This window comes from Apis mellifera, linkage group LG2 (genome assembly GCF_003254395.2).
Source record: "Apis mellifera strain DH4 linkage group LG2, Amel_HAv3.1, whole genome shotgun sequence".
Classification (NCBI taxonomy): Eukaryota; Metazoa; Arthropoda; class Insecta; order Hymenoptera; family Apidae; genus Apis; species Apis mellifera.
This window is the reverse complement of record NC_037639.1, coordinates 6,957,376-6,984,879: the sequence shown is the minus strand read 5'-3', so window position 1 is coordinate 6,984,879 and position 27,504 is coordinate 6,957,376. Positions and strand designations below refer to the sequence as shown.

Below are 27,504 nucleotides of genomic sequence, written 5' to 3'. Positions count from 1 at the left end.
CATAAATACACAAATAATTCGATGTAAAAAAATATTGTTAAATATTCAAGAAAATAAAATATTTTTTGTTGCTATTACTAACACTATTTCCTAAATGTACTTAAGCAAACAATTACAAATTACACTTCAAAAACAAAAAAATCATATACAAATTACACTGTTACAATACAAATTACATTACTTACAAAAAAAAATCATAAAAACATAATTTGATTAAAAGTACATTGTCCTCTCTTACTAACAATATAAATTTTTCCTGAAAGCATTGTTTAAACATTTCATATGTATTATTTTTTGTTATAAATAATCAATACTTTTGCTTATATTAAAATGTATATAAGCAAAATTAAAAATAATTATATTTGTAATTATTAATTAAGGATTTCAACTTGGTATTAATTATAATAATAATAATAATTAATTCAGAATATATGTAATATTTACACATTGTATCTATTATAAACCTATACATAAATAAATCTATATTAAATAACTGTACAGTATACAATTTAATATATTGCAATATTGAAAGCAAAAAATTAATGTAATCAATATAAAATCATTATTGTTATGCAAAAAGAATATCATCAAATTATATTATTATATCAAATATGTAGATCTAAAAGACTAGTAATGAGAAAACAAATGTTATGTCACACTATTTATTTGAATTTTTTTAAATAATTTATGTGTTTTTTTCAACATTTATCTATATGTACCATTACTGATTAGGAAATTTTGAAACTAAAATAAATATTTGATTATTGCAAAATCATTTGTTTTTATAGCTTACATTTTTAAATTTTTACATATTCAACTTTTTTAAATTTGTAACAATTTATGACATGAGATGATTTAGATGGTTTTATGAAATTTCTGTAAAATGATAAGAAAAATGATTTTATCAATAGAAGTATTTTAAAATAGCTAATTCAGAAACATTTTTCATTTATACATTTTCAAATATTTATATGATTCTAGAATTTTGTAAACAATGTGACAATTATTCAAATAATATTACAAACTAATTTCTACAAGCAACAATGTTCATACAACATCTGGTCAATAATTATAAAGAAATTTATATTTAATTTACACAATGATAATAGAAAATTCTGTAAACTCTGAAATAATCTAAAAGGCAGCAAGACATTGTAACAATAATAACATCCAATCATTTTAAATGTACAAATCCACACTGTATTCCCCAAAAATAAATAATTTCATCAGTTTCTTATGATGATAGAATAAATGATTGACAATCATAGTATTTACTATGATTGTTTATGTTAAATATAGATTTAGTATCAATAATTAAATGTCCAAGCTAGAGCATAAAAATCCTAGGATGGTTATAGATGCTGCCATCGAGTTGACATAGGACTACTTGAAGACTCAATTGCCCTTGATATGGATTCATATAGTCCATGCCCCAACCACATTTGATTTAATTGCCTGTATTTATCATAACACAATCGAAGTGGGTTTCCTCTTCGTAAACCTTGATCTGTTTCGCCATATTCATCAAGATAAGGCGGACAAGCAAAAGATCCTCGATTTGAAATTCTTAAAAAAAGAATTTCACATTCTCGTATTCGTAAATATAATCCTACTCCAGCTCCACATTTACTTGCGTGATATGTGCACGCACCAACCATCGCATCGTTCAGTTCAAATTGGCAACAATAACTTTGCGAACATAACATTTCACCACATACGAGACACAGGGTTGGAGTTTTAGAATCCTCCCGAACGCTATTTGGACACGTAAACGATGATATCATATTTATTAATTCACTATAATCTTCTGGAAGCTCCACTAATTTATTAACTTTCAAAGGTTCTCTTATAATTGTCATTGTACTAGCACCAGATAGATGCAATTGAATAGTGGGATGACTTTTCCAAATATTTATTAATTTTATAATTATATCTAAATTTGGCTTTATTAATTCATCACACGTTGTCGGTAATCCCAAATATGCACAAATATTTTCATATGTTGCTCCATCTATTTTAGTTAATTCCTCTGGTGCTGGAACATCAGATATATAATGAAAATAGAGAGCACAACATCTAAGAAAAGGTAAAGAAGCTTTTGTGATTCGTCTCCATATATTAGCAGCTGTTTGAGTACCAATATTAATGTTTAGAACTTGAGCCAATGTCAAAATAAATTCTGAAAATGTATTTTCAGTTGTTTCTGGATTATCTACATCCATTTCTTCATTAAAATCTGATATTAATAATATTTTCACTATAAGAGATATAAATATGAGCTGTAATGCATAAAATTCAAATATGCCACCTGTAATAATTGATGGTGCAGCCTTAAAACTTGTACAGAAAAGACTGGGAAATGAATTGATCAAAGGAACAAGTACTCCAAATGGATCCCAATCTAGAATACTTGGTCCTTCATGTGGATTTTTTAATAACAATGTTAAAAGAGAAAGTGCATTATTTTGAATACTATCTCTATCTGCCCATGTCACTTTTGTCCCAGTACGTAGTTGACATTTAGATCCTAAAACAGCTGAGATTCTTGCAAGTCCTTCCAAACTGTCTCTTTGTCTAGATGACAAAGCACCTAATAAAGGTTTATCCATATCACGTAAAAGAAATTCTATAGCATGAATACTATATGCAGTTGATTTCCATGCTAATAATGGTACTCTATCATCATCTTCATCAGGTTCAGTACCAAATTCTTTTGTATATGTTGCTTGTGCAAAAAGCTGAATTGTAGATATTAAATTCTCTGATATAGATACACTAGGTTGACTATAATTTGACTCAAATATATTTGCTACATTACCAAGTTCATTACGAATAGCTTGTATATGACATGCTAGAGGCATTATACAATACCGACATGTAGGATCATGTTCGTCTTTAATACATTTTGCTTTGTGTAAATTTCCACTTAATCCATATCTAACTTGCATTGTAATTCTTAAAGCTTCCAACCATGTACCAAAATCAAGTTCGGGTTGATTTTGTGGAGTTGGTTGCAATGTTTTCAATGCTGGTAAAAGAGGTAAAACAGTATTACTGAGGCATTCACAAAGTGGACAAAGATATTCATGTTTTTCCACATCAAAACTTGCTGGTTGTCGCAAACGAAATGGTCTTCTATTTTCTTTTGCAAGTACATTATTAAAATATTCTTGCCAACAATGTACATGCATTACATGACCACAAGTACCAGTATGTGGTGATGCACCAAGTTTTGCAGAAAGATATAATGGATCAGGTTCATCAATATTAGCTCTATATTGACACAATACGGTAGATTGTTGAACAAATGCAGCTAATACCATTGCTGGACCAGCTGCTGTTACAATTTGATCTTCCTGACACAAAATACAAGTTTTATAAGTTTCTTCACCAGAAATTCTTAATGTTTGTCCAATACCAACAGCAACTGGTGTTTTTTGAAGACATTTTTTTGAATTCATACTTGAATCTTGATCATTAGACTTATTCACATCTAAAACAGGTTCTTCAAACAATTCAGCATTCTTTTTCATAAAATGTTTCTGCATTGCAGCCATTTGTGCCATTATTCTTGCACGTTTTTCTGCTGCCATTTTTGTTCTCCATTCTTTATCAGTTTCAACATTTTCATTTGTAGTATTTTCTGTATGTGGTGCAATAGGTGTTGTACTAACTTCCATTGGAGTATTACCAGCAACTTCTCTATATTTTTTTAAAATCCAAGTTAATAAATCTTTATGAGCTTCTATACGTGGACTATTACATAAATCTTCTAATAACTTATAAATTTTCCATTTTGTAGCTCTTGTTGTAAAAGCGAAAAAAGGATAATAACCAGATTCTTGTTCTTGAAGAGCATACCCAATAAGATGCAAAATTTTATGTACTTGTGATTCTGAAAATCTACGAGGTCTACAATTAAGTGCTCTTTCTAATACAACTTGCATAACATGTAACATAACATCACATTGCAATAAATTAGTTACCAAACTAAATACTTCTGTTAATTTAGGAAGTTTAGGAGGTGGACAACATTCTAATTCTCCTAAAGCTTTTCTTCGTTTTCGTTGTGTTTCTTCAGAATTACTTACTTCTTCTTTTGTATAATGATAGAAGAATACATTATATTCTGAATACAAGTGAGGTTTTAATTCATATACTCCTTTCCCTCCTGATATTTGAGATGGTTTTTTAAAATCTGCAATATCTTGTATCACTCTTTCCATCTCAGTTTCCAAATATGTATCATCTGATAAAGTTTTACTAAGCTCTGAATGTGAAAGAGGTTTAATACATAATTGTTGAATAATTTCTTTTTTCAAAATATCATCAGCAGTAACTTGTCCAACTCCAAGTACATATCTTTCTCCTATTATTGTTATAAGTAATCCCAAAAATTCTTCAACTAAAGTCTGTCTAATACTCTCATCTTCAAAATATTTGACAGCATTTACATCAAAGTCTGGACTTGCCCACCGTAATAAATTAAATTTATTTAAAACATGAATCAAAAATTCATTACTTTCTATTAATGATGCTCCAGCTTGAAGTAAGATAATATCTCTGTCTAACATTTCTGAACGACATTTAACATTATGATAGAAATATAACTGATTCAACAAAGAATATCCATTCCTTTTCCACATACCACTATGTACTTGCGCAATCATTACTTGAGTTGCTAATACCGGTTCTATAATTTGTTCTAATGTTGGTTTTGTATGATTAATAAATTCTGCACATTGAAAATGTAAATCATGCATTTCAAGATATGGAAACAGACCTGCTAAAAATCTGGAAAGTGGAAGATGTATAGATACTGGTTCAGATGATACATCATATTGAAGACATGTTGCACTATGATCTGCTAATTCTCCCACTTGAGGTGGACCAATTTCATGTCCTGGCTGTTCATATAGCCTTCTTAAAACTAGCCGAAAAGCTTTTATTAGAACAATTTGATCTGAACCACACCATTGTAAAGCAAGACTAATAACTGGAGATAGTCTAATGTGTAAATTAAACGCAGATTCCCATTCAGGTTCATATTCCATATGTTGACCAACTTGTCTGACTACAGAATCCATACATTGCATACTACTAAGTAATGTAAGCAAAAGTGAAAGTCCTTGTAAAAAACTTTTCCTCAATTCATCAGTCCAAACATCTGGTTTAGAACTTAATAAATATCGTAAATCTTGAAGAATATATATAGCTCTTTTAAATGAAGTATTAGGAGTATCTCTTTCAAATTCCAATTTTCCTGCTGCATTACATCTTCGTGAACTTTCCGAAATAAAAGTATTTAATAAAATAAACAGCACATCATGATGTGCAATAAGATGGTGTGCTAATGTTGGAACAGTAAATAATTGTACAGAAAATGAAACAATAGAGAATGAATGATCATGATCATCTCTTATGTAATCTTTCATAATAGAACCATAATTATATGTAAAAACAATTGCTAAAGCTTTTTTACTTTCATATTCCATAAGCATTCCAGACATTAATAATCTGTGCCATGCTGTTCTTGCAGATTTCCACAGCTGTGAATCTTTCATAAGTATACCTTCTACAATGGAAATAACTGGTAATTTTGTATTAAGTGCAACATTACTGAAAAGCACTCTAAAACCTTCACAAGGATTTATAAATTGTTGTAACCAGTGTAAAAGTTTCATGGCAAATATTTGATGAGCAATTACATGAGCATGAACAACAAGTACCTTCAAAGCTCGATTGCTATGTCTAGAAGTAAATTTTTCAATTTCATTCTGTAAGTCTTTACATTGTTGAAATTCAGCACATTTTACAATAGCTCTACCATCTCTATCAACATTTGTTACAAATTCTAGCGCGTCTCTTTGTGAACAATTCATAACACGCGTAAGTGTAGAAATTACCTGATCAAATGTATGAGTTTCATCATTGAAAAGAACTGTACAATAATCATCTGTTGTTAATAGAAGTGACAAAGGATCATCATCTTCTTTATTATTGAAACATAAATCAGGAGGTAATCCAAGTGTATGTTCTAAAGATAACATTGTATGGCAATATCTTAATACTGCCTCAAAAGTTACCACTGCTCTTTCTGCTATATCTCCAGGTAATTTATTTCCACGAGATTCTTTAGCTTGAATTCCAGCTAAATGTATATTACAAAATGGTTCTTTTTTCCAAGCTTCTATATCTCCACAATCACAAAATCCTCCACCACTAGAAGTACCCATTCTATATTTATGATTACGATGAGCTGATTGCTTAAAACAATCTGCACACAAGACACATGTCGAATCTACACCACATTCTCTGCAACTATATGTAGCTTCGCCCATTTTGAACACTTTACCACATATCACATTATCCATTTGACTTAATTCTTTCAATATAGTCTTTGGATCTCCATTGCAAATAAATTCCTCTAAAGTATTGAAAAGTATTTTTTGTGCTGTTTCTTCATCAAAAACCCAATCTAAACAGTTACTATTTGGTTCTGGACTATATATTTTTGGCACCCATACTCGCCAATGTTCATTAAAATGAGTACAAGTTAATACTCCTTTGTTCATTTTTTCCATCCATACATTTACACAAGAGTGACTAAAATTTTCAAAAGTGAGCAAAGATGATGGTGCCTCCATATCTTCAATATCTTGATGTTGTTTTTGTAAACTTTCGTTACTCATTGTTATAATTTATCAAAACAATGTATACTGAAATCATAAAAACTATAAATAAAAATTTATATCTATATATTTCTTAATATTAATAATTTTATAAATATTCAATTATACAAAATTAATATTCAATTCAAATTAAATTCTATTATAAAAATTACAATATATAATATTAATTAAAAATAAATCTTTTCTTATTTTTTAACTAAAAAACTCTTATAATATTAATATATTAAATGAATATTTTATATGTTGTTATTGCAATAAAAATTAAATTTAATTTTAATATAAATTTAATAAATATTGTTATACTAACCACAATAATGCATAGAATCAATAGAATTCTTGATATAATGTAGCAATGTAAAATAGATGCATTTTATAATGTTTTTTACGTTATTATTTGATCTAACATATCAACATTAAATATATCAAAAACATTCGTGGAATTTGATTAGTTATATTACATATGACATTTAGTCCATATAAATTATGTAATTTGATACAATTTTATTATTTCACATAATGCTTTCATTTCTATTCAATCATAAAAATCATCTGAAAATATATAATAGGTTACCAATAATTTATTAGCAAAAAAATTTATACACAATATAATGACACTTTCTGATTTTAATTATTAAAATATTAATATTTGCATTTAATTTGAAATACTATTTTTTTATGAAAAGAGGTATCTAAATAAGTCGAAAAATTAAAATTCATTACTTTCATTATAGATAAAAATTAAAAATTATGTTATAAAATTTTGTATATTACGCAGACTAAACAACATTTCGATTTAAAAAACTATTTTATAACTCTAGACAAATTTTTCACTAAATTGAACTATTTTTAACTTTCTCTGAAGACGATACTTACTGTTATGATGATCAGGCCAAGGTTAATAAAAGATATTGGAAAGTTCTTTGTTACACAAAATCTGTATGTGATTTTTCAACAACGTGCGTGATAATGTTTATTAGCAGTCGTCTTACAATAATCATATGTTCGCGTCAAAGACGCGGTTATGCGATAATACCAATCAATCAAGTTTTGACATTTCAAAATGAAATGATAAGCACTACTTTTATACACTTACTTGAACAATGCACAAAATGGCTTTTATGAAGTTTAGAGACTAAAATCAAACATATATTAGATGTGCTTTCGCTTTAATATTTACTGTTGACTACAGCGCTAAAAAAATTGATAAGCATATAAATATTAGATATTTTTTGATATAATAAATTTTAAAAAATTTCTTTAATTATAACAAAAAAATTAATTATAACATTAAGACATATAATTTAAACTTTATAAATAATAATATATTTAAAAATTTATTTATTTATCTAAATTTATATATACATATATATTTATAGTAAATATTAATTCCTTATATAATATATAAATTTTATTTTAACATTTGAAAATGATACTGATTAAAAATATTACAACATATGAACTTTAATATATTATTTTAAATATTTATAACATAATAATTTATCAATATAAAGTAAAATCTATTAAATATAAATTACTTTCATAATATATAAAATTCATTATACATATTTATTATAACACAGATGTGCACATAAAAATTAAACTTTAAGTTCAAAATTTAAATTTCGTAAATTAAAATTTAAACTCTATATATATAATGTAATATTTTATTTATAGAAATTTTTAACTATTTTAAATTAATTTATTGATATTTATCATTTGTTCTTTTTATAATTAATTTGAATTTAATAAGTTGACAACATTGATTCACTAGTGGGAATTTATTCATATAGAACCAATTGGTTCCTGTTCTTTTCAGTTCATACGTTGATGAAAAAACACGTGGTAAAGAGTGTAATTATTAAATTTAAAGCAAAATAAGAACATAATCAGGTAAACAAGGAGTCAAACTAAATATTAAATTATATATATTATAAATATATAAAAAATTATCATTTACTTTTACTAAATTTCCTTGCATTAGTGTATATGCCTACAACATCAAAGTGCATGTTACTATTGCATGTAATTATGCAAGAAGTATATAATGCATAAAGAATTATTTATAAATTACTTATTTTAATAATATTTATTAATTTATTTATTTATTATGCAAATTTTTTATAAAATAAAAAATTAAATTTATGAATAGAAAATACATATTATCTTAAATTGCATCATATGTTGTAAAAATAGTTTAGAATATTTTATTTAAAAATATTCGTCTAAAATTTACATTTATATTTTATAGTTTCATTCTTTTACAGAATGCCTCTTGCTAAGGATTTTCTTCATCCAAGTCCAGCTGAAGAAAAAAGAAAACACAAGCTAAAAAGGCTTGTACAGAAGCCAAATAGCTATTTTATGGATGTGAAATGCCCTGGGTGTTATGCTATCAAAACTATTTTTTCACATGCACAGAGATCAGTAGAATGTGATGGATGTCGCACAATATTGTGTACATCTACAGGTGGTAAAGCTCGATTGACAGAAGGTTGTTCATTTAGAAGAAAAGTTCAATGCTAATATAATGATGGTTAAGACAACATAATGTATACATTTCTCTTTATATTCAATAAATAAACAGAATTATTACTTAATTTTTTAAATTTATTATGTCCTATTTTTATTTTCAGTTAAAAAATAAAATAATTTTATTTTTTAATAATTACAAAATTTAAATATATTTATATATACATATGTATATATAATAATAGATATAATAAATATATAATAAATAATATATAATATATAGATTTTATATATATATATATATATATATATATATATAAAATCTATGACTTAATTATATAAAAATAAATACAATATATATATATATATATTGATAATTAACATAATTTGTTTTTATTTCAAGTTACATCTATTTTATAATAAATTTAACAATATATTAAATTTATTATGTCTATAAAATACAAACAAATATTTTTTATAATTTCTAATTATAATTATATATATATAAATTATATGTATGCAATAATATATGTATAAATGATTTATATAAACGAATTATTGACATAAAGTGCAACATATAGTATAATTTAATATTAAATTATTTAATTTACTATTTAAGAATGTAGAATTGCATTATATGCTTGAAATATTCCTGGTGCCACTTCTACTGAACGAGATTTTAAAGATAACTATAATTAAAATATATTAATTATTAAATGTTTTAAATATACATAAATATTGAAAATTAAATTCAAATTTTAACTTACAGTAACATCAGGATTTCCTGGCTGAATTTTTAATTCATTCAATACCCAAACAGTATTTGTTAATTTAAGAGATTGATATAACATGTCTTGTCCTTCAACATTTCTTTTAGCAATTGTAAATACATTATTTTGTTGCATTTTTTGTACAACTTGATCCGCCGTTAGCATTACACCTTTCAATGTATACTGTACCTAAAATATTAAAATGTATTGATTTTTTTAACATATAATATAGAAATAGTATAATAAATAGTAATATAAAAAAGGAAATTAATCAAACCTCATTTTGGGCAGGTATATCTTTCCATGTACTAAGAAATACTCTTTTATCTAATTGTCCATCTTCTGCAAAATATACATTCATGGGAACAATACAAGCAAAATAAAACACATCAATATTATTTTTTATTGCAACTTGAAGATTATTTAGAGGTTCCATCCGTTGTACTGCACCAGCAGTAGATAAAATTACACTAGTATCTATACTAGTACCAGGATTTAAAGGACTTGGTACTTGCAATGGAGCTGCTGGTGTTAAACCAAAACTATTTTTATTTAATTGTATTGCAAAACCACCCATAGGTTGCATTGCTTTATTTGTAAATGTCATATCCATACTAATTTGTCCATTTCTATTATAAAATAAATAGTTATATTTTTTGAATTAATATTTGTGATTTATATTACTTACTTTCTTGAGAATGTTCCCCATATATCAAATCCTTTACCCTTTTCAGCAGGTAACCAATTAACTTTAGGTGCAATATAAGAAGTAGGTCCTTGATTAAAACCAAATATGTCACCAAGAAGTCCAGTAGTAGTTTGAGATACAACAGGTGCAGTACTTCCAGTATCAGTTCCACCTAAAATTCCATCTAAACCACTTCCTAATAAGTCTAAACCTAATCCTGATTGAGAAGCTGGCGTTGGAGTAACCATAGTTGGACCACCTATAAAATTTTATCATAATACATAATGTACATTTATACAATCAGTAGAAACAATAATAAATAACAATTTTGTTTACCAATATCCATACTGAGAAGATCGCCTATTAAAGAATCTTGAGCAGGAATAACTTGAGCATGAGGTTGTGCTGTATGCTGAGTTGAATCTTCATTCGAATTACTTCTAGCAGGTAATGATTTTCTAGTACCTGCTGCTCTACCTTCAACAAAAGCAGTAGGTGGTTTGTGATATACAGAAGCTAAACTTGAAATATGACATATCAATTCGTCTAATAGCGTTGGTTCTAACAAATCTGTTTCTTCCGAAATAAGAGGTTTTTCAGCAAGTACAACTTCTTTGGCTGCTGCTGGATCTGTACTAAGTAATCGCCAATAAATAAATCCTCGATCTCGTAGATCAGGATTATCAGAATCTTGAGTTGCTAAACTAAGAACTTGTTGAACTAATTCTTGAGTATCTGTCGGTCTTTTAAGGAACAATTTTACAATTGCTGTGAGTAATTGTAATTGAACTTGTGTATTCTCATCATGGAATCCTTCTAAGAAACTTTCAAGTAATTCATCTGCATTATCAATTCGTTCTGCATATTCTCCGATAATCCATATCATAGATGCACGTGCTTCAGGTTCATCAAGTGTATCCAAATTTTCACAAAGAGTAGAAATAATACTTTCATATTTATTTGGATATTTTCGGAAAATATCTTTTATAACAACAATTGCTTCCTGAACAACATAATTAACCTAATAAAATAGAAATATATATATAATAAATATATATATATTATTCATATAAATAATTATTTTTCTATACATATTTTAAAATACCTTTGTTTGTATAAGATCTAAAAGAGTTGAAACACATCGTTCAGCAGAAGGCTCAACTTTGATGGCACAACGACCAATAGCTCTCACAGCTTTTCGTACAAAATCCACATCAACTTCAGTAGCATATTCTTTTAATTCAGATAAAACTTGAGCTATATTAGCTTGGGATGCTAAACGAATCATAATATCTAATTTTTCAAGTTTAACATAAATAGGATCATTATACTTAACAAAAAAAACTTTCATTTCATGTTTCAAAATATCTGGACGTTTTTGAACAATAAGATTTATATTTCGTAATGCTACATATTGTACTTCAGGTTCAGAACTAAGTAAAGTTACAAGAGGTGGAGCTAATTTTTTTGTTAATGTACCAACAAAATCAGATTCTGATTGTAACATTTCTATTAATTTCATTAATACCTAAATAAAAAAAAAATCTTTCTTTAATAGAAAAAATAAATATTTATAATTCTAATTACAAATAATTAATTTTTCATATACCTTAACAGCAGATAAAACAACTGCTGCATTAGCATGAGCTAAACGTGGAGTAATACGTTCACAAATACTTTGTGCTTCTCGATCATCTTTCGGCGAATAATTTGCAAGAGAATCTAAAATGAAAACCTGACCCCATTCTGTACATTCATTAAGTGCTGTTAATAATTTATTAATAGTTTGCGCATTCATTTCAACAAGAGGTTGCCCACTTGGACTTGCTTCATTAATTTCAGATAATGCGGCTACCGCATTTGCAACGACCTAATGTAAAAATTGAATGAAATAAAAAATAATCAATAATTTTTATATTAAAATTAAATAATAAATAAAATCAAATTATTTACCATAGGATTGCTATCTGATAAAAGGTCTTTTAATTGATCTAAAAATCCTTGATCTTCAACTAAAGCTGCATTAATATCATAAAGCTTGGCTACACAAACAGCTGCAGTTTTACGAACATATGGATCCTCATCCTTCAGACATTTTCGCAGTGGCTCACAGAGATATTCAGTAATCTTATCCACACGTATACAACCCATTGTGCGAACTGCTAATGCTCGGATCAACGGATTTGGGTCCTCGCAATCCTGCGCAAAAATCGGGCAAGCCAGGGATTCAAGTCTAGTCACAGCAGTGGCTATCTATCTCAACCCATGAATTTTAACGAAGTAGAAAGTGGTATGGTACCTTTGTCATCGGAGATGTCGCTAGCTCCTTTTGCGTGTCAGAACGAAAAAGGTCAAATTGGTCACCGTCACCATTTTGATTAATTGTTAAATATTATACTTATCAACCATTTAATGTAATGTGATGATTAGAACTGATCATTTTTTAAAGAGCACAAGATATCCATCTTAAGATCTTTTTTTATAATTTTATTTTATAATTTTTTTTATTTTTTTAATTCACAAATTAAAATTAAATTATAAATTTACATTAAAAGAGAGTTTAATGTCATGCACATAAGAATATGTTACATGATATTTATTCAAACATTTAAAAATGTATACATCAAAATGTGTTCATAATAATTACATTGAAATATTAATTTTAACACTCATTACACTTATCAATTAAGACTAAAATTTTATAAAGACCAAAACATTTTGCGTGCAAATAATGTAAAATATATGCACTGCATACAAGCAGTAATTTATAATGCATACATGTAAAATGGACATTTAAGGAATGAATTTATTCATGCTGTTTACACATTAGATAGATCTAAAAAATAAATTGAATCTACCACTGAGACTATTTTATATTTAATTTTTTTGTAAAGCCAATTATATTTTTAATATAAATAACTGTATTATTGTACAATTTTCATTAATTTAAATATAGCTGTTTAAATATAAATAACATTTTTGTAACTTGTTGAAAAAGTTTCATGCTCAATTTTGAAAACCAGCATAATATATTAGTGCATTAATATTAAAAACTAACATATATTGTGAGCCCTTCTAGTAAATTTTTTAATGATTTTGCTAAATATTATAATTGTTAATAAATCCATTTTTATATTTGATGCTTAACTGAAGAAAAATTCTGGAATTTGGTAGTAATAACTTAAATCAATAAAATGTATTATTTTATTCTTATATAATTTAAAAATTAATAATAAATATTCAGCCAAATTCCAGTCTCGTGCTCTTTGAAAAATAAGCAATTCATTAAGAGGAAAAAATAATACATTCCGTCCCATAACGCAGACAGCTCTGTGCAAACTGATGTAATTTGCAAAGCACAGTCTGTACATGATGTGAGACAGGCTGCAAAATTAATATTAAATTTATATGAAAAATTTTTGACATATAAAAAAACTACTATAAATTTTTTCCAGCTTGCCTCTTTGCAGATAGAGACTCTCAACATCATCCAAGTGTCATAATATATAGAGGATAAAAGTGCATTAATAAAACATAATAAATTATTTATTAAATTTTTAAGTTACATTACCTTGACAAATGTGTTGACAGCCATGATGGCCATATCTGGTTGACTTTTGGCATAATTCATCAGATATAAATACACCAATTTTTTGAGTTCTAAATTATCTGTCTGCATACAATTGACCACATCAGGAAAGAGTGCTGACACATCTTTACCCACAGTCATGGAAGCAATAACCTACACATAATTTATATTTAAATATTTAAATAGATAATAAATAAATGATAAAAAAAATAGAAATATATATATACTATTAATTAAATAAGAAAATAAATATAATTTATGTTTGAATTAAATAAAAGAATAGATATAATTTATGTTTGATTTTATTAATCTTCCAAATAATAATTTATTAATAAAAATAAATGTTTAAAAAGTGAATACAGCATATTATGCATATATTATATTACAATATTATTAAAATTCATTAAATTTAAGAAACTTTTATTGTATGATTTTACTCATCCTTTTGTTTATGCAGCATGAAACAGATTTGTTAATTAAATGTAAATTATAAATTTTTATAAATATATAAATAATAATATAAAATTTACATTTAAAATAAAATTTGATCAATAGTGATTTTTGTAACTTACCTTTTATAAAAATAAATTACCTTTTAAAATTATATCTTTGCTGCATAAAATTACTTAACTATTTATAGTAATATTTAATTAAAAGAGAATTATTATACATAAATTTTATATAAAATTGAATAATTGGAAAATATTTTATTAATAACTTACTTTTTTTACTGCTTCTTTCTTTTTTTCTTTCTTGTCATTGTTTAATTCTGATTTAAGTTCAAATATTTCACCTTTCTTGGTGGTAGTAAAATATTTTGAATCTGTCATTCTAAATTTTTAAAGAGTTTTCAGAATTATTTTAATTATAACTGAATCTATATTCTGAAAAAAGAAATATATATTTTGAATATAATAATGAAAAATTATTGGAAAAATTAAATAAGAATACAATATAGTAAATCATAAATGGATCAATGTTCAGGATATATGTATAGTACAATGTTATATATTAATAATAATTATAATATAAAATATTTAAGATTGTTAATTTAAACAAAAAGTGAAATATTATTTATAATTTTACAAAATAAAAAAATAAAAAACATAAAAAATATTTAAAATATAATATATAATAGCATTTTATATTTAAAATATTATACTAAAAATTGAATGACATTTTATATTTTCACTTCATTAAAATGATAAAGTAAATTATTAATATTTATGACAATTAAATAATTAATAAAAATATTATTTAAAAAATCTTTATTTTAAACTACCTTTATTGTTTTAAGCAACTAAAAATATGTTAAAAATTATCAACTGATAGAACATTGATAGATTTTCGATTATATATAAAACGCCCTTTAACCATAGACTAAAAATACTTATAACGGATCCATATATGCTATACTTTCATATATAGTTTGGAGAATTTATCAAGAAAATTGAAGTTAGGAACAAATTTTACCCTAGAATCTTAAATCATAGACTATCAAGTATGGTAAGTCAATAAGCAAATATGTGAACAGTTTAAAATTAAAAATTTATTTCTTTTATAAATTTTATGAATTTGAATTATTAAAAAACAAAAAAATTTTAATAAATATAAAGCAATTTTCTTTTTGATAGTTCTTATTATAAAATTTGAAACATCACATTTAAATATATATTTTCTTAATAATATCGAAGTATTAAATAAATTGCACATAATTTGTTTATAATATTTGTTACATAGTTTTTTTTTTTATACTAAATTCGAAAATTTTATTTATCAGAAAATCTATACATGATATGTGCAATAATAGAAAGGTAATATATTTCAAAAATACTATAATAAATCCAAAAATAAATTTAATTAAAAATGAATATAAGATTTTTTTTAATTTTAATTTTACTAATAAACATAATAGAATTACTAAACAAATAATACATCAAATTTCGAAAACAAAATATATCTTGTTTTCATTCGCAATCTATCTTTTAACAAGCGAGATCATATCTTCTCTGATTAAAACTGTAATTGCAGTAACAATAATATTCATAATAATTCGCAAAATAGGTATTTCATCTAATATTTTAACATATTTTACGCTCTATTTATATTCATTTAAAATTAAAAACATAATAAACAAAATAAAAAAATTTAACATTTAATTGAGTATGTTATGATCTTTTATCTTCCAGCTGAAATAATTAAAACTTAACGTAATTATATATAGTTACAATATACATTTATATAATAATGCTATGTCAAGGATATGAATACATCACATTCAATTTATGATACTGTTCAATCCAACAATTGTTGGTTTTAAAATATTTAAAGCAAATTACTGCAGTCTATAATACGTACTATTAGACTATACAATAGTATGTAACAAAATTAAAATCTGTTTTAATCTATCAGTCACTTGCACAATTTAAATTAGAGTTATAATCAAGCTATTGTAAGCACGCTTGGACTTTTTCAATCCATTCTTGTGCAGTTGTTGCATCACCAGCGCAAAAGTTATACGTTCGTCTGTTTGTACGAAGCTGTAAATATAAATATATGTTATACACATGTATGTATATGTGTATATATTATAATAAATTTTAAAAGATATTTAAAAAAATAAAAAAAATAATAATAAATTTACATCAAAAAATGACTTATCATCCGTTTTCTTTGGTGGTCCTGGCATTGGCTGAGCTGGAGTCACAGATACTACTTCAGCTAAATCTGTAAAATTGTAAATATTTATAAGATTATTAAAATATTATTATTAAAATGAATATTAAAATTATGTTTATATTCCACTTTTAAAATTGATTTCAAACCTATATATCCTTTACAATGAGAATCTTCCATGGCATCATAATATCTTAATTGATGTTTGATAGAATCCAATACGAACCACCTCTGTTTCCAACCTTTAAGCAAAGCACCTCGTTTATAAAGGTAGCCTTCATGAGTTCTATTTTCAGCAACATTACTAGAGAATTGTTCATAATATTGTTGTGAAGAAGTTTGTATTGTAGTAACACCTAAATGTGAATTTTTTATGTTAAATAAAATAATTTATAATAGTGATGAAAAATATAATTATTGTTCACTAAAAATATAATTTAAAAATAATAATATTAATAATAAATAAAATAATTGAAAAATATAACTTAGTATAATAAAATATTCATACTCGAATTTACGCTTCCATTGTCCCCACCGCTTCGCGTAAGTGTATGTGTTTGTAAATTGTCAGTCACTGTCTTATATTTTGTACAATTTTTTGGTACTGCATCAGCACACTTATCATGACACACATGACCACAATCCACACATCGTAAACCAGCTTTTACTGGTCCCCATAATACACCAGAACAAGCATCACAATGAGTTGGAGTTGCTGAATCTAATCTTTCAAATCTTTAAAAATATAAATTAAGTTATTCAACATTTTATTTAATTGATTTAAATTAAGACTTCATATATTTCATAAAAATTACCTATGAGGATGTGCATAAACGGAACCATCATTTCCAGAAGAACTTCCACTAGCAAGTTTGCCTCTTAAAAGTAATTCTAATGTGGAACGTTTATGAATTAATCGACCATGATATCTAACTAATGCAGTGCTAAATGATGCATGTCTCTATATAAAAAATAAAAATATATTATATTGAATAAAATTATATAATTTTTAAATATTTGTTACTAACAGCAAGTGAATCCGTATTTGGCAGTTCAAGTTTATCCCAAAGAACTTTCCATTTTTGTGGTAAATGGCCCAATTCAGTTTCTAATCTATGAATTTCCTCTAAAAGATGAGAAAATTGATCGGGTACCATTGAACTTATACCGTCATATCTATAATATATCATAATATTAATAAAATAATAAAAATAAAAGAGAAAAAAGTCATAAATTTTAATCTTACCCTTGTGTAACTACTTTACGATTACTTTTAACTACACCATCAGCAGCTTCTGCTTCTTCTTCTTGTTGAGAATCTTGTTGTAATACTTCTAAATCATACGCAGGTCCATGAGCTAATTCTTCTTCTAAATAATATTGCCAAATATCAAGATTTGGCAAATGTGAAACAGGTCTTAATACCATATTTTCTGTGTTAGGAGTATATATGAAATTATAAAATAAGGGACACCGTGCATGCTGTTTTTCGATGTAATCAAATATACTTTGACCAAGATTACACCCTGTGTTTGTTCCTGCTAATCTACCTCCAGGATAAATTGTTTCATCATCACTACCTGTATCTACACCTTTATGGTGACTTGTCAATGATCCTCTTTTATCTTCAACAGCAGTAATTCCGCATTCCACTCTATCAAATTCGCAATCCAATAAAAACGTACGAAAGCGACAAGAAACTGAATGGTATGCTAAGAATTTTAAATAATATTCGTTGAATTCAAATGCTAATGGAAACTGCTTTTGAATTTGATGTACTATATCGAGAAATTGAAGAAAGGTAGGAGTAAAATTTGTCGTTTGAGAATTTGCTGCAAGATTACTTCTGTGCCCAAATCTGTGTCCAAATCCAAGCCATTCTTTCTCGATCAAAGTTCGAAAACCTTCGATTGTTCTATAATGTGGATCAAGACATACTTGAGCAACAGAACATACTGTTGCTGTAGTATCCCAACCATCTTCTAAACAAACAGCTACTGATGAACCTTGAACATCCATTAAATCTATTACAGCACCGGCTAATTGCATTAAATTTTGAAGTTGTTGTAACCATTCTGAACTTTCAATTAATCTGAAACATATATTACATATATTACATATATTATTTATTAGAAATAATATAAATTATAGTAAAATTATATTTAATAATAATAATATTATATTTAACTATAAATAAATTGCACATACTTATAAAAACTTTGGTCAGGCTCTACATTTGGAGAGCTAGGAACACAGGCTCGCATAAGTTTTTTAAATGCAGCTTTGGTATGTCTTACATCATAATATTCCACTGGAATAAAATCTGTTTTTGGTGCTGATTCTGCTTTAACACCCTTTTAAAACAATTAATTTTAATGAAACACATTATATCTAAAATAATTAAATAAATTAAAATATTTAATTAAATTATATTTTACCTTCATATGAGCTTTTTCACCTAGAATATATAATGCAGCACGTTGAAAAGTATGTACGCATTCTGTGCCGCTGTCCGAATCAGCCGAATGTCTAACAGTTCCACGTTGATGAACTGAAGTCAAAGAAGCTTGAGAATTATGTCTTTTATCTTTTAATGAACCCCAACGACCAAAATTCTTAGGTCCTTTGCCTCCTGAAGAACTGTAAAAAAAAAAAATAATAATAATCTTTAATATTATTTAAATACTATTTAAATTTTTATTAATTTCATAAAATTTTAGATATTATAAAAAAATAAATAAAAATCTACCTTAATGTTCCTATAGCTTTATTAAATGGATTTCGTCGTGATTGTTCGGGTGTAGCATTACGATCTTCAGCAGCTAACAATAAAGAATCAATACTAAGAGAACTATCAGACATTCCCCAAGCAGAACCTTGTCTTAATGCAGATAAAGGAGTAGCAGCTACAAGAGCCATAATATATTTTTCTTGCTCTAAAGATGATGTAGTTTCTGAAGATGTTGCTATGAATATAAAATAAATATATAATTTAAAAATATTATAAAAATTTAAAGATATTAAAAAATTTCAAGATAATTTTTAATAAATACCTTTTAAATTACCAGCAGATGCTGGATGAGCTTTCAACATGCCCATGACACTTTTTCCATGATAACCAGCACCTCTAATTAAAAGTGCTTTTGTTCTTGGATGCCTCCATGTAACAACAGGTATTCTATTATATCTATATAATCGACAAAATCTACGAATACTTTCATCTGATACTGATGAAGGAACTATAAGAAGTGCAGGATAACTTCTGCAAATCATGTAGGCACAATTCACAGAAGATAATCGAAAAGGTTCATTTCTACGATTATTATGTGGCCCATTTGAATATAATCCTAATCGAGACCAATCTCTAACGTAACTACGTTCTGATAATCGTTCTAAAGTTTTAGCATCAGTTGGTGGTTGAGTTACAATACCAGGAATTTCAAAATCATCTACTGTAAAAATTTTAATCATAAAAAAAATTTTAAATATTGGAAATATTAAAATTTAACTTACCACTAAGATCATCATCGTGACTTAAATCATTATTATCTGTTACTGGTAAACTCATTCGACCAGGTGATGTCATATACTTATTATTACTGATCATGTTCATATTTGGCAAGACATATTTTTGTCTTTTTGACGATTGTTTCGGTTTAAAACCTGCTTTACGCGCAGTCTTTAAAAGTGTTTTTTTAGCAAATCCTCTAGAAAAAAGAATAATTTTATTTTAATAAATGACTAACACATACAAAAACTTGAATAAAAAATTACTTACTTAAGAGTAGCATTTTTTTCTTTTCCTTTATGATGTGCAGTTTGAGTAACTAATATTTGACCATTGAAAGCAAAATGATGAAAAATATGAGGTGGATATCGAGCTTTATGAACTAATTTTCGTAAAGTTTCAATATTCTCAGGTGTAACTTCTTCATCAAAAGCTAATTTTATTAATTGAAAAGTACATGATCGTAATTGAAGACCTTCTTGTAAACATTGATCTAAATGTGCTAAATGCTGTACAGCAACTCGTTTTTCTTTAGTTAAAGATGTTACAGGAAAAGCACGAACTACTAATTGTTCACAAGCAAATGGATCACAAGGTATTCCTTTAAATACAATTCTATAGTTAGTAAGGAAAATTGCTCCTTCTGCTGGCAAGAGTGGTGGTATCTTTGGTAATCCTGAAGTAAAACTTTCTTCTCTACCATCTGGTAAAAGATAAACACGTAAGCCATCCATAATAACTTCTTCACCAGGTAACATATTAGGTGTCAAAATTTTAGGCTTTTGTATTGGAGGTAATCTTTTGCTTTCTCTATGTATAGCTTCAAGAGTTTCAATATGCATATGAACAACACCAGGAACCATTTGATGTAGGCATCTTACATGTTCAGCACTTACACCTCCTTCAGTACAAACACGATCTACAAATCGTGAAACCATTCGAATAACAGCACTACCAGTTTCTCCAGGATCAGTTTCTTCAAAACCAGATTCTGCATCACCACTATCACTTGCTACGCTATTTGTAATACTATTACTTGCTCTTTCATCATCATAAATATTATCTTGGCGATGAGTTTTTGCTCCTATATCTAATGGTACTAATAGATAAACCATTCTATTTGCATAATGAATTGCTTGACTATACATAGTACTTTCTTCACTTGCAATAAGTTCTTTTTGTTTTTCTGGATCGATTGTTGGCCAAATTCTCATTTGTTCAGCAGCTATTTCAAGAGCTGATGGCTCTTGAATTTGATAAATTGAATATCGATCACGAAATGGAAATTCTTTGCCATCTCGTGGACTAATAGGACTTAAGATACCATCATTTATAAGTCGTGGTGGAGAATTTTCACCAGGCAGATATAAACGTTTAATATCTTTTTGAACATCTAAATAAAAAGCATCTTCCCAAAATTGTTGATTTTGCCATACAGGATGTTCTTGAATACAAGTATATGCAAATTGAATTACTCCTGTGCAAAGTTTTCTACAAAATGCTGTAGCAAGAGGAAGAAGTGCAGCAGCAACTCCATGCTCATCCATAGATGAATCATCTTGTAATGCACAATTCATTAATCGAACTACAAGATCAAATTGTTGATGTTCTAACATGGCTTTATTTCCCACAACATGCTGTGATAATTCCATGCAAAGTGCTAAACGAGCAGCTTTGCTTTTCAAAGCTCTTAAAACAGCTGGAAATGTCTTACGAGCATCAGATATTTTATTCTCAAATATACAATTTATACAATTACGCAGAACTTCCAATCTACGTGCAGAATTGCTAACCAAATGTTTAGTATCATGAACAAATGAAATATGTGGACCCATAGGTACAATACGAGGTTGTGATGGTCTTAATGATGATAATCTATAAAATATTATATATAAATATAAAATTTCAAAGAAATAATACATATATATATATATATATATATATATATATATAATTTATATAAAATATATATTTCCAATACACACCTAACTTTAAGATTATTTTTTGTAAGACCTTCATCTATAATTGCTTGAACTTGTTCTGGATTAATGCGTGGTAAAAGCGGTTGATGTATTCTAGCAAATGCTCCTTCAGGTGGCTTTAAAATTTTTTGTACATATGGTTGAGGATTTGGATTTTCATTTGTATATAATTGTTGTGCTAATTCTTGAATATGTGTTAAAATAAGCCCTAATATTGAAATGATACTTATTGTATATAAATATATTGTTATTTAATTTATTATAATTATATGTTATTTAATATATCTATTTATTAGTTACATATAATTATTACTTACTATGATCTTGTGCTTCTTGCTTTAATTGATCGCTTAAATTATTATATAATTCATCCCATACATCACAAGGCCTCCATGGTGGTCCCCTTTCTGCAATAAAGGAAGTAAAAAACATGCAATCCAAAACTCTAGTTGTAAAATCACAATCAGTTAAGCCACGTTCTCCTAAGAAAGCTGCCTAAAAATAAAAAATTCAATTTATATATTTTTCTTTTATTTTTATATATTACAAAATTGATAAATCAATAATAATTAAAATAAAATAATAATTAAAAACCTTATGAAATGTTATGACTGGCTTTGGATGAATTCTTATTAATGTTAAACAACTTCTATATCCTTGTAATAACTGTGCAAATGTTCTCATAAAAACTGCTCGTAATTCTTTATCCAACATAGGAGAATGAGGAGCTCTTGTTGCAAGTGGTGGAAAAGCATAATCTGCACAACTTAATTCTGGTTGTAATACTAAAGATAATGCATCTTGTGTTTGTGAAAGAAGTGGTTCTGGAAGTAATGAAAGTGAAACTCCATCTGGAACCATAATAGAACCTCCATCCAAATCAGCAACTATTACATCCATCTATAAAAGGACATGATACTTAATAAAATATATAATATATATTATGATATAATAAAAAATAATATTATATAAAGCTTTACTAAATATCTTACAAGTTCTGTAACTTCATGTTTTAGTGAACTATGTACACCCATAATAAATGGAGTAGGTGTACTGAGTACCTCAACTAAAGCTGCTGGTAAAAGGGGAATGTAAACATGTGTGTATCTAAATGGATACATTAATGCAGTAAGAGCACGACATCCTTCAGTTAACCGTGAATAACTTGCAGAATGAAAAAGTATTTTATGTTCTGTCATAACAGCACAAAATAATACTAATACATTACGGATTCCTAAAATGATATAATTATATATCAAATAAATATTAAATATAATTTAATAAAAAATATATGAAAATATAATTATAATAATTAATAATATAATTATAGTTATTTTATTTTTACCTAGTTGAAATAATTTATTTTTACCTAGTTGTTGAAATAAAAGATTAACACTACTGTGTGTTATTGGAAGAGAAGGACTAATTGGAGGTTGAAGTGCTTGACGGTCACCTGCACCAATACTAAATCTTACTTGTGGTCCACCAGCAGGTGGCACTTGTATACAACCTAATATGTTTCCTACTAGAGTTTCTAATGGTATTCCAAGATTTTCTACATACACAGTGTATATAATACCAAGGCAATTCTAAAATGTTAATATAAAAATAAAATTTGTATTTTTAAAATTAATTATAATTTTAATATAAATAAAATATACATACTCTGAAAGTTTCAATATAATCAAGTCTGGAAACCAGCACCAGACATTTAGGTGCATACATAATGCTGTGATGTGCAATTGTAGGTATTGTTCTAACCAAAGAACGACTATCACCATCTACAGGATCTTCTTCTTCATCTACAGGTTTACTTGGCAAAATAGATATTGTTTCATTGAAACACATACAAGCACAATAATGACGATTTGCATCAATGTCAGTTAAAATAGATACAAAAAATCGTGGTTCTTGTCTTTCTGTAGATAAGGCCCATCCTTGTGGTTGACAAAACTATAAAATAAAATTCATTACAAAAAAATTATGAAAATATGATAAAAAAATCTTACCCATTCTATGCCTTCTATAAATGGTGTATCTGGCCAATCTTTTTCTGGAAATCTTTGTAAAATAATTCCATTACTTATACCACCTCCTATAAAAATAAATAATATATATATATATATATATATATATTAAACTTTTATTACTATATTTCAATAAATTAATTTTTTTATAATAAAAATTTTCTTAAATAAAATTATGATATAAATAATTATCACTTAAAAAAAATCATTTTTATTTAATATAATATAATATAATTTTTTTATAAATTATATATTTATATATTTGTTTTATTTAATATGTAATTAATTTATATTTATATATATCATATTGATTATCATATTATAAATTTATATTTGACATTTTTTAATAAATTTATTATAAATACATATTATTGTCATATATTAAATGCTTATCAGTTATGAATGTTAAAAATATAGATATATTTTTAAAATGTAATTTTAATTAAAAACTAAACACTTACTCTCTTTTTCGTGGTCGTAGCCGACCACAACAAAGTAGTCGGCTAGCCGAGACATTTCGGTATACTCGTGGGGGTTCGTGGGGGTGATAGCGCCCAACATCCCACGTAGACTTTAATACACGTGATTTCATGGACCGTATTCTACCAAGTAACAATCAACTACCTTGTGTCAATATTATACATAAATACACATCAATATGCAAATTAATTGGAAAATATTATAAACATTTTTGAATTTATATATTCCCACTCAAATAATATAAATTTCTGTTTAAAGCACTGAAAATGTAATATTGTTGTAAATACATTTAAAAAATTTTGTTCCATTTGAGAAACAAATTTTAGACGGTGGTTGAAATTTTACTAGCGTCACACGCACCGTTGAAAACAGATAGTTCACATTCGTCACATTTAAAAAATAAATTTATCCGTCATCATAAGAGTATACAATATTTTATTTATTTTATAAAACACAATATGATGCCACACCCCGAAGCTTTAATCCATAACCTTCCAAACTCAAGCGCCACATTGAGTGTTTGTTGAACCGCGTACGAACTAAAACGCGCCACATATATACAAACGAAGAGACAAATGCGCTGCAATTCACATTTAATTTTACTTTTTTTGTCTTCTGCTTGGGTCACTGAGAAAACTTTAAATCTGAAACATACGCATTATTAGAAACGTTACTTCAATATTATTTCGTTATTTATAGCGCGTTCATATGAAATTATTGCACAAATAATATATGTATATTAATTTATATATGTGCTATTTCATTAAATTTATATTAAATAATTTTGTATTATATTAAGATATTAATTTATATTAATTTATATTAATTTAATATAAAAATATAAATTATATATAATTTAATATTTTTGAATTCATAAAAACTTTCATATAAATAATTTTTTTCTGTATATTATATTTATATATCAAATTAATTATAACTATTTAAAATAAAAGAATAAATATATTTTATATATTTTTAAGATTTGATTTAAATTATTTTAATGTAATATTTTATATCACAAATAAAAATATGAATAATCTTTACATAATCATAATATAGTAATCATGATATAGATTGTATTTAAACGATACTTAACCTTAAAGTTGTCACGTGAAATAGTTTGATAAAAAAAAATTAATATAAACAAATTAAATATTTTCTAAAATTAGTTTAATAAAAGAATCTATTTTTTATAATCAATTTATTTAAAAAAATTAAATACTTTCAAGAATTAAAAATTGTAAATTAGAAATATAAATTTTTCAAGTTTTATAAAGTTTTAATTTTAATGAGATGAATATTTCTCAAATATTTTTGAAAATTGCTACAGATGAAAAAGTAGGATTTGCTATTGCAACATTAATAGGTTATTGTTTATATAAAATAATGTTAATAATTAATAAAAGAAAATTGCAATCTTCTAGCAATGAAACATTAAATATGGTAATTAAATTTAAAATTTATTTATGTTTGATTTAAATATAAATAATAAATATAATAAAATAGTTTTTATTTTCAACAGATATTTTCGGATAATTATAAGCTTATTTTAGTTATTAGAACTGACTTAAAAATGGGAAAAGGAAAAGTAGCAGCACAATGTGCTCATGCTGCTGTTGCAGCTTATAAAGCAGCTGTAAATTATCCTAGAATTTTACAAGCTTGGGAAGAATGTGGCCAAGCCAAAATTACAGTCAAGGTATATATATATTTTCTATATAATATTATTTTTTAAAAACAAATATTAGCAAATTCAAAACATTTTTAGGTTGATAGTGACGATGCTTTGAAAGAAATAGCAAAACAAGCCAAAGCTGTAGGACTTTTGACAAATATAATACAAGATGCTGGACATACCCAAGTGAAACCAGGAAGTAGAACAGTATGTGCAATTGGTCCTGGTCCAGCTGAATTAATAGATCAAGTAACAGGACATTTAAAATTGTTTTAATAATTTATTAAATAAAGATATCTTATTTTTTATCTAATTTTTAAGTGTATTTTTTGATTTTTTAAATTTATTTAAATGAATCTATCTATGTATCAATGTATTAATCTAACATTTTTATGGATTTCGATGATTTTTAAATATGTAAAGATAAAATTTTAAATATATATATATATATATATATATATATATATATATATATATATAATTGTCAATCAACCTTATTTTTTGAATTATTTACAAAATATCATTGAATTTCATTTGTATATATATCCATAGTAATGTATCCAATTTGTTTTCATTACTTATATATTATACTGAAAAATATCCAAAATATATTTTATATTTATTATTTATTGTTATTTCAATTATTATAATTTCAATTGTGCAAGAATTATTTTATATTTTATTTTTGTTCTTAATGGATAAATATTGCGTAGTTATTTTTATGGAAACTTCAAATACTCAAGCTGTTCAAACTTCAAATTAATAAAACTCATAATTATATATATAAAAAAAGTTATTTAAAACTTTGTCTTTTATAATATATTTAAATATTATCAAAATCCATAAGTTTGTCATTTATATCATTTTATTACTAAATAATTTATTAATTTTATTACTAAATTTACTTTTATGTATATATATATGCTTTTTATTTATATTTATATTATA

The 27,504-nt window shown here is 25.9% G+C and overlaps 5 protein-coding genes across 10 annotated transcripts; 2 read left to right on the top strand and 3 right to left on the bottom strand.

The window, feature by feature from the left end:
- Positions 1–648: 648 nt before the first annotated feature.
- On the bottom strand, positions 649–7,839 carry LOC410886 (E3 ubiquitin-protein ligase UBR2). 2 transcript variants are annotated; one of them, XM_026446465.1, is made up of 3 exons: positions 7,566–7,839; positions 7,000–7,241; positions 649–6,734 (listed from the first exon to the last, which is right to left on the bottom strand). In XM_026446465.1, exon 3 carries the CDS (start codon positions 6,690–6,692, stop codon positions 1,353–1,355), a length of 5,340 nt encoding a protein of 1,779 aa, XP_026302250.1. In that variant the 5' UTR covers positions 6,693–6,734; positions 7,000–7,241; positions 7,566–7,839; the 3' UTR covers positions 649–1,352. The 2 variants fall into 2 exon arrangements, with proteins under 2 accessions (XP_026302250.1, XP_394362.2); XM_394362.6 differs by having other exon boundaries at positions 649–6,719.
- A 581-nt stretch (positions 7,840–8,420) lies between these two features.
- Positions 8,421–9,289, top strand: LOC726295 (40S ribosomal protein S27). Of its 2 annotated transcripts, none has more exons than XM_016911019.2 (2): positions 8,421–8,582; positions 8,957–9,289. In XM_016911019.2, the coding sequence occupies exon 2, from the start codon at positions 8,958–8,960 to the stop codon at positions 9,213–9,215; it is 258 nt and encodes an 85-aa protein (XP_016766508.2). In that variant the 5' UTR covers positions 8,421–8,582; position 8,957; the 3' UTR covers positions 9,216–9,289. The 2 variants fall into 2 exon arrangements, with proteins under 2 accessions (XP_016766508.2, XP_026294884.1); XM_026439099.1 differs by having other exon boundaries at positions 8,471–8,582; positions 8,941–9,289.
- Positions 9,290–9,687: 398 nt separating this feature from the next.
- Positions 9,688–15,087, bottom strand: LOC726187 (AP-1 complex subunit beta-1). 2 transcript variants are annotated; one of them, XM_026438940.1, is made up of 11 exons: positions 14,931–15,087; positions 14,191–14,361; positions 12,919–12,945; positions 12,573–12,818; positions 12,229–12,489; positions 11,725–12,147; positions 10,956–11,640; positions 10,620–10,878; positions 10,209–10,560; positions 9,929–10,120; positions 9,688–9,850 (listed from the first exon to the last, which is right to left on the bottom strand). In XM_026438940.1, the coding sequence occupies exons 1-11, from the start codon at positions 15,036–15,038 to the stop codon at positions 9,776–9,778; spliced, it is 2,799 nt and encodes a 932-aa protein (XP_026294725.1). In that variant the 5' UTR covers positions 15,039–15,087; the 3' UTR covers positions 9,688–9,775. The 2 variants fall into 2 exon arrangements, with proteins under 2 accessions (XP_026294725.1, XP_026294726.1); XM_026438941.1 differs by lacking the exon at positions 12,919–12,945.
- Positions 15,088–16,347: 1,260 nt separating this feature from the next.
- On the bottom strand, positions 16,348–25,556 carry LOC410887 (myotubularin-related protein 13). 3 transcript variants are annotated; one of them, XM_006561176.3, is made up of 22 exons: positions 25,242–25,555; positions 24,863–25,141; positions 24,384–24,469; positions 24,040–24,327; positions 23,744–23,963; positions 23,367–23,608; positions 22,969–23,274; positions 22,692–22,869; positions 22,378–22,582; positions 20,663–22,267; positions 20,398–20,591; positions 19,938–20,336; positions 19,634–19,850; positions 19,323–19,524; positions 19,093–19,238; positions 18,131–18,976; positions 17,913–18,060; positions 17,700–17,845; positions 17,393–17,619; positions 17,034–17,240; positions 16,853–16,935; positions 16,348–16,748 (listed from the first exon to the last, which is right to left on the bottom strand). In XM_006561176.3, exons 2-22 carry the CDS (start codon positions 24,960–24,962, stop codon positions 16,656–16,658), a joined length of 6,138 nt encoding a protein of 2,045 aa, XP_006561239.1. In that variant the 5' UTR covers positions 24,963–25,141; positions 25,242–25,555; the 3' UTR covers positions 16,348–16,655. The 3 variants fall into 3 exon arrangements, with proteins under 3 accessions (XP_006561239.1, XP_026302258.1, XP_026302257.1); XM_026446473.1 differs by having other exon boundaries at positions 19,938–20,333; positions 24,863–25,556; XM_026446472.1 differs by having other exon boundaries at positions 24,863–25,555.
- A 404-nt stretch (positions 25,557–25,960) lies between these two features.
- Positions 25,961–26,869, top strand: LOC412127 (peptidyl-tRNA hydrolase 2, mitochondrial). The gene is made up of 3 exons (XM_395591.6): positions 25,961–26,324; positions 26,404–26,580; positions 26,650–26,869. The coding sequence occupies exons 1-3, from the start codon at positions 26,175–26,177 to the stop codon at positions 26,830–26,832; spliced, it is 510 nt and encodes a 169-aa protein (XP_395591.4). The 5' UTR covers positions 25,961–26,174; the 3' UTR covers positions 26,833–26,869.
- The last annotated feature ends 635 nt before the right edge of the window (positions 26,870–27,504 follow it).